Source organism: Etheostoma cragini, chromosome 18, assembly GCF_013103735.1.
Source record: "Etheostoma cragini isolate CJK2018 chromosome 18, CSU_Ecrag_1.0, whole genome shotgun sequence".
In the NCBI taxonomy this organism is placed as follows: Eukaryota; Metazoa; Chordata; class Actinopteri; order Perciformes; family Percidae; genus Etheostoma; species Etheostoma cragini.
The window spans coordinates 2228248-2235842 of record NC_048424.1 but is presented as its reverse complement, the minus strand read 5'-3'; the positions used below and the strand labels follow the sequence as shown (position 1 = coordinate 2235842).

Genomic DNA, 7595 nt, shown 5'->3' with positions numbered 1-7595 from the left:
CACACACACACACACACACACACACACACACACACACACTAACTTACTGAAATGCTTATGCTCTCTCAGTTTATGTCTTAGCAACACACACTATATCCCTGTCACACACACACTTAGAGATGTTCACCCCTCCCTGAACTTATAAAACTCTCTTAGCTTACCTGTCAGATGACTTTACAGCTCTCTCCCACCAGAAACACTGTAAATCCCTGACTCCCCCGAGCTAACAACCCTCACACATACATATATACACACTTACAAACATATGACTAGCTTAAAGTCCACCTGTAAGTGCAACCTTTACGTCTCGGCTCAGATTTGATGAGTTTAAAGGAGCACAAAAGCATTTGTAAATGGCAGCTGTTTGCTCCCACTTAGGCTGTATTAACTCTCCTCTCCTCTCCTCTCCTCTCCTCTCCTCTCCTCTCCTCTCCTCTCCTCTCCTCTCCTCTCCTCTCCTCAGAACCAGGAGTTGAATGCTGGGAGAATTGGTCTGACTCTGGTCGTTGCTGGAATGGTTGGCTCCATCCTCTGCGGCCTGTGGCTGGACCACACAAAGACATACAAGTATTAAACGCATTCATACACATTCGCAACCTGTTCATTTTAGGCAGAGATGGGAAGTAACGAAGTACAAATACTTCGTTACTGTACTCAAGTAGATTTTTCTGATATTTTTACTTTACTTTACTATTTATTTTTGTGGCGACTTTTTACTTCTACTCCTTACATTTTAACCCCAATATCGGTACTTTCTACTCCTTACATTTTACAATATTGGCTCGTTACTTTCGTTTTGTACAAGAGGTTACGTCGGAAAATAGCGCAGACACGCGCCTCGTGTGCGCGCGCAACACGGAAAAAAAAGTGAGAGAAATGAAAAAGAGACGAGCTGTCCGGACGATAATCAGCTGAGATTGTGTGTGAGAGTCTTTGAGAAATGTAAGTCGTATAACTCATGTTGTCAGTTCACTTAAGCCTGTTACTGGTCTATAGTTCTTCACATTTAAAGTAAGTTAGCTAGTGGTTCTGGTGTGTTCTTCACCTGTTAGCTAGGTTGCACGTTGGTCTTAATGAAGCATCAACACTTTCACCAGCTTTATTCGCATGAGTTTTTTTTTTGGGGCCAAACTTCAGATTCTGTAATTCAATTGACAAGTGGATGGCAACTTAGCGAGACAGAAGTTGTCTCCGTCTGTTTTAACAGACACACCTGGAGCCAAGTTGGACACCAGAATCAGCTTTAATCCAGTCCTAATCTAGTTCTCAACTTTCACATCATTTCACTGGAGTTATCCTTATGATTGTTTACGTCATCAATACCATATTCAGTCTAAATGGATGGGAATACATCTATTGTATTTGACGCACGACTAAGACAACTGAACATATTTAGCATTTTGCATTAATTCACAGCAAATCAGTGCGACTTGATGGCACTAACGTTAGCACATAGTATGGAGGGTGTTAACGTTAGCACATAGTAGTATGGAGGGTGCTAACGTTAGCACATAGTAGTATGGAGGGTGTTAACGTTAGCACATAGTAGTATGGAGGGTGTTAACGTTAGCACATAGTAGTATGGAGGGTGTTAACGTTAGCACATAGTAGTATGGAGGGTGTTAACGTTAGCACATAGTAGTATGGAGGGTGTTAACGTTAGCACATAGTAGTATGGAGGGCGACATGATTGATAATGGAGAAAACAGCAAGACATTCCCATCATTCTCAACCTTCTCTGAGAGAGATGTTTGAGACAGAAGGCATCAAGAAGGACTCCTGGCCAATGTGCTGGGGAACTTCTTCATTAATGTCTGTTTAGTCATTCATATTTTAATCCTTTATTTTATTTCCAGAAGCCATATTTGATTCATTTACATGTTTGGGGGAAAGATTAAAAATAAAAACTGGATCTGTGACTTCTCACAGAATCACAACTGAATTCATATCTTGCTAATAAGTCAGAATCTTATTGACCTAGAGTTCCAGTTTCTGTCATTATAATCATATATGTTATGTTTTAGGCCTATTGGCAGACATCCATTTAAAATGTAGCCTTTGCCATATAAAGACGTGTCCTCCATGTCCACTGAAGTTTCTCAGCGTCTCTCTAGTAACATTTGAGTGCTCCAGGTAGATTTGCATAAAAAATTTACAAGGCTACTTTTACTTTTATACTTTAAGTAAATTTCCAAGACTGTACTTTGTTACTTTTACTTGAGTAAAGAAGTTTAATCAGTACTTCCACTTTTACCGGAGTATTTTTTAACACAAGTATCTGTACTTCTACTTAAGTACGGAAAGTGAGTACTTTTGCCATCTCTGATTTTAGGACCTTTTATCATACAAACATACATCGATTGTAATTTAATATAGCTCATACATTGAAAACAGACTTATTGACTCTAAAAACAAACCAGGCTTAACGTGAAAGACACTCAAGAGACATTTGTTTATCAGTAGAGCACACACTACATTTTAAAATGTAACTGTCATTCTGTGTTTAGTGCTGCCTTCTATATTTAAATACATTTGTTCAATAAAAGAAAGTTTGCAATGATTTTCTTTCATTTGTTTTAAATTCAACAAGCTATTCTGAAAGCAGCAGAACTGAGTTCACAGTGATGTCTGTTTATCTGTCATAAGCAATATTGTCATTGCAATATTCAATAACATTATTTATATATTTAGAGTTTTCCTCATATCTTACAGCACTAGAAGTAACACGTTATTTTTTGATTGCTGACTAATCTTCTGTCACAGACAGTAGTGAGATAACCGAGTCCTCTGTTTGTGCTCTGCAGGATGACGACCCTGATCGTGTACGGCCTGTCGTTTCTGGGCATGGTGGTCTTCACCTTCACTCTGGACCTCAACAACATCTACCTGGTCTTTGTCACTGCTGGAGCCCTGGGGTACGGTGGCCACACGCTTATTTACGTGCTGCACCGCGTTTTCGGCACCCTATAGATTTATATTCTGTTTACAGTACTGTTCAGAAGTTGGGACACACTTTTCTTTTTTTTAAATCTCTAATGCACCTTCAGTTGTGGCACTCACAATTTCATGATATGGGTCACTGTGCAGGGGCAATACATGTTTATCTTATTGTATCCATCTTATCTTATCTTCTTAATATTGTGCACATGACAATGAAGACCTTAAATCAAATGAGTCTGACGTCTGCGTTTCAGGTTCTTCATGACGGGTTATCTGCCTCTGGGCTTTGAGTTCGGAGTGGAGATCACCTACCCGGAGTCTGAGGGAACGTCGTCGGGACTCCTCAATGCTTTTGCTCAGGTATTTCATAGTTCCTCAAAAGTGACCAAAAGGTGCTTCAGGACTTCCTGTTACACTCATTATTATACGTCTGCGTGTTTGTATGTGCCCACAGCTATTTGGGATCATTTTCACGCTGATTCAGGGCAAACTGACCACATACCACGGCCCACTGATTGGAAATATCTTCCTCTGTGCCTGGATCTTCTTGGGAATACTGCTCACTGGTAGGGTGTGTGTGTGTGTGTGGGGGGGGGGTTCATCGGTGCACGTCAAATTAAATATTAGAAATGTAATGTTTCCTTGTTTTTTTGTTTCAGCCTTAATTAAGTCAGAACTGAAAAGACACAATGTCAACATGGGAGCAGACAGCAACCAGCTGCAAGCAGTAAGTACACAAAACACACAAACACACACACACACACACACACACACAGGCAGAAAGATGTTGTCACATTAGTTTTCCCACCTTTGCACACTTCTCATTGTCAGACAAACAAAAAAGACAAACTTTTAACGGCAAATTTTAATGAAAGAAAACCGATAGAACACTGTAGAACATTTAATCGTGTAAGTAGTTAAGTCCGAGCTGTTATTTACACACTGATGTTCTCTGTTTGTCGACGTTCTGGGTGATGGATTTCTTTCAGCTTTTTGAAAAATCATTGAATTTACCCCTAAAATCTTTAGTCATTTTCACACACTTTGCTCTACCATTTTCTATTTCTTTCTATCTCTCATCCCTTCTTTCCCCCCTGTGGAGTGCCCTTTACAGAGGACGGCTATTCATCTTTGTTCAGTAATTCTTTCTCCTTCTGGCGTCCCGTGGAGCGACCTTAAGTCATTGACCCTTTGGGTACTCTTGTCTGAACAGACCCTCATGTCAGTTTGGACATTACATCTCCTTTTTCCTTCTGCAATATTAAAGCGATTGTATGAAATATCCAATTCATCTCAGAATCTGTCTTGCCATCAAAGGAGAGATTTTTTAATGATTGGATTGTAAACCCGTCATCGACTTCACACCGTCCCATGCAGGGCGTGAATTGCCACTACTTAATAAGAATACCACTTTGTCCTTATAGTTAAGTTTAGCTAATTTGAGCTCCATCTTAACTTACTTCTGCAGATGCTTTATCCCGTTATATTGCCCATATATAATGCTGTGTTTTTTAAACGTTCTCCTTGCACTGCTGTAGGTTTTACATGACTATATTGTCCGTATTTTATGCTGGTCTCTAGACTTTATCCTTGCACTATTGGACTTATTTGCACTACCACCATGAACACCATCATCCTCATCCTATTTCATTCATCAGCGCCCTGTTAACTTCATTAAAGTTAACACTTCACCATTGTAAAGGCTGTCTCATTCATCGATGGCTGTTTTAAACTCCAACAATTAGGTGAGGATTTATTTTGCTGGTCGCTATCTCAATGTCTGTCTGTCTCTCTTTCTGTATCCTAGGTTCCTACTGAGTGTCCCGAGGACTGCCCTTCAGAAAAGAAAACTAACGGAGTCAAGATAGAACCGTCGATCAGCTTCTCCCGTGAAACTACGCTGTGACCGGCCAAGTCCCCGGGGGATCACAGCACAACTAACTCCCTGCTGTCCTGGGAAACCTGTCGGCAGCACACTCACAAACGCAAAGTACCTCGCCGTGCACTTTGATTAGTTTTTTATTGCAGAGCTCCTCAACATTTTTGAAAGGGAAGCTCTGGATTTGATGCTTAGTCTAATCAAGCACAGCCACAGTATAGAGTGGATTCATGCCAGGTACGTGACCAACAGGGCCCAGAGGGTCAGCACTCACACCCCCCACAAGCTGCTCTCAAACACTTGCACTTGATAACCTCCAATTTTTAGTCTTGCATTGCCAGAGGCTAGTCTGGCCACACAGCATTCCGGATGGGAGAAAAACATGCTCTGTTTTATTGGCATTTCTGTAAACCAATCACAATCAGGGGGCCCAATGACGCTGTCTCTGCAAAATAGCCTCTGGAAGGAACTTTCTTTGGTGAAATGTGTGTACGTTTAAAAGTTGATTTAGTCATGCAACAGAAAACTCTGATTGGACAGATAGTCTAGCTAGCTGTCTGGATTTACCCTGCAGAGATCTGAGGACCAGGTAACCATAGTCCTCATGAATCCACCGGAGGTTAGAATGCCAACACAAAGGAATAAGGACGGTGACGGACATCCCGCGGAATTTTGCGGCAGCACCTGAACAATCCCGGATATGAAACCCGTATGTAATGTGACGCAGAAGAAGCTCCACTGCACTTTATAACCGCTGCACTTGTTGTTGGCGCTCCTAGTTTGGTTACTGGTTGTGAACCTGGTTTCAAAATGAAAACCAGCTTCCAATTCCTACATCACCATCACAAAGCTGGCTGTAGTTGAAACAAAATAACTCCAGATGAAGATGAGTTTTTCTTTCCATTGGAAAGATGGAGGTGTCTGCGAGGAGGAGCCGGAGAGCCATTCTGATTGGTTTTGATCCGTGCCCACTGCCCGCGGCCGACGTCTCCTGAGTTTACTTGAATTCTCCTTTCATGGACTGAAGTTGTTAGACTCACTGTAAATGTTAACATTGCTTCTTTTCGACTGAAGAGGAACCACCTGAAATCCGGTTCCAAGCTGCTTCACACACTTTCCACAACCCGAGCCGGACTCCATTCAGCCCGCACTGTGACTGAGACAGGGGTAGTAATGTTTTCTGCAAAGATGCATGGACGCCAAGGAGCGGCTGCATCTAGTTATTGCGTGCTGTGTTCTAGTTGGCAGACTTTGTCAAAAATGTCATGGCAGAAAATCCTTTGATGTTTACACAGTTAGGGAAAACCTCACAGGTTTTTATTTGCAGCTTTTCTTTTTTGATGGAGGTTTACATATGAATATTGCTTTTTGTTTGATTATTGGATCCATAAATAGCTAGAGTGAAATACTTGACTGGAAACGTGCGACTGACTGTGCCCGGTAAGAAAGGAAAAAGCTTTAGAAACATTTAGAGGATTTGGCTTCAGATTCCAGGGGTCCATCCCTGAGCTTTTACCTTCTTTTCCTTCCCTGACTGGAGGGAAGGGGAAGGAAAGTAACGGCCATTTAAAACGTAAAAAGAGACATAACTGACACCAAGAATCAAAACACTATACCTTTAATAGGGATATAACGGTATCAAATTGTAACCTCACGGTTTTCCGTATTATCGCAATATTTTTAAAAGTGTGTTCAGCGCCTTCAGCAGCAACTGTTTTCCTGCACGTTCTGCAGACAGGAGAACGATCTTCAATCAGCTGTCCCTCGGCATTCTTATAATAACCAGAATATGCCCGGGCTTCAGTCTCAGTCCTCTAAGAGGGCTGATTAATGTCCTGAGGCGACCTGCCACGCTATCAGAAATAGAGCAGACGCACAATGGCTGAGAGGAATAACTAACTGCTGTCGTAAAACAGAATATGTACTCCATAGACCACGTGGCTTGCGTGTAAAGTGGTTTCCCTGACAACAACACAACCGGGCTGCGGCGCTTTTCCTCCACAGACCACGGCGGACCAAAACCTCAACGTGAACATGATCAGCGCACAAAGAAGAAAACACACGCACAACTTCACTGCATGATTTTGTAATGTTGACCCCTGCCGGTCATCACCCTCTGTACGTGGGGGGGGGGGGGGGGGGGGGGGGGGGGGGGGGGGGGGGGGGGGGGGGGGGGGGGGGGGGTAGACGCGTTTCTACTGTAGAAACGAAGCAAGCAGAGTGGACAAGAGAAGCACACAAGAGCTCGCTAATTAGTTTTTTAAGATCTGTCTGTTGGTTTTATTTACGTCGTGAAAAATAATCCTTTTTTTGTAGCTTTCTTTAGCCATTGAATCAAAAGTATAGGTATTTTTTTTACATATAGGTACTATGTTTGAATTCTTATTTAGAAAATCGTCTCTATTGTAATTAAGTGAATTGCAGTCAGCGTCCTGTCCTCCAGCATTCATCAGGTCACAGCTCGAACCCCAATATCACAATATATATTTATAGTTTTCAATTTGATTGAAGGATAAGTCCCTTGAGATGTAGCATCTCATTTTTGAAATACATAGTTATAAAACACATACAAAGAGAACAGCGTTACGTAACAAACACACACCGATACAGACAGCTGCCTCCCTACTTGTTAAACAAAATAGAAATTAGAAACAATAATAACCTGGATAATAACTCCATAGAATAATGTATTAACTATGTAATACATGCTCTGCAGTGATGTTAGTTAACTGACCCAATCTGGGTTAGGTTTGAGCCCCAAAACTAACACGTCACA

The 7595-nt window shown here is 41.7% G+C and overlaps 1 protein-coding gene across 1 annotated transcript in view; it reads left to right on the top strand.

The window, feature by feature from the left end:
- Positions 1 to 5226, top strand: part of flvcr1 (FLVCR heme transporter 1) — a 10283-nt gene extending 5057 nt beyond the window's left edge. Inside the window, exons 5-10 of the mRNA XM_034899362.1 lie at positions 464 to 567; positions 2805 to 2915; positions 3195 to 3300; positions 3395 to 3506; positions 3600 to 3667; positions 4748 to 5226. Of these exons, the coding sequence (XP_034755253.1) occupies positions 464 to 567; positions 2805 to 2915; positions 3195 to 3300; positions 3395 to 3506; positions 3600 to 3667; positions 4748 to 4846 (600 nt within the window). The 3' untranslated portion in view covers positions 4847 to 5226. The remainder of the gene's footprint in view (positions 1 to 463; positions 568 to 2804; positions 2916 to 3194; positions 3301 to 3394; positions 3507 to 3599; positions 3668 to 4747) is intronic.
- The last annotated feature ends 2369 nt before the right edge of the window (positions 5227 to 7595 follow it).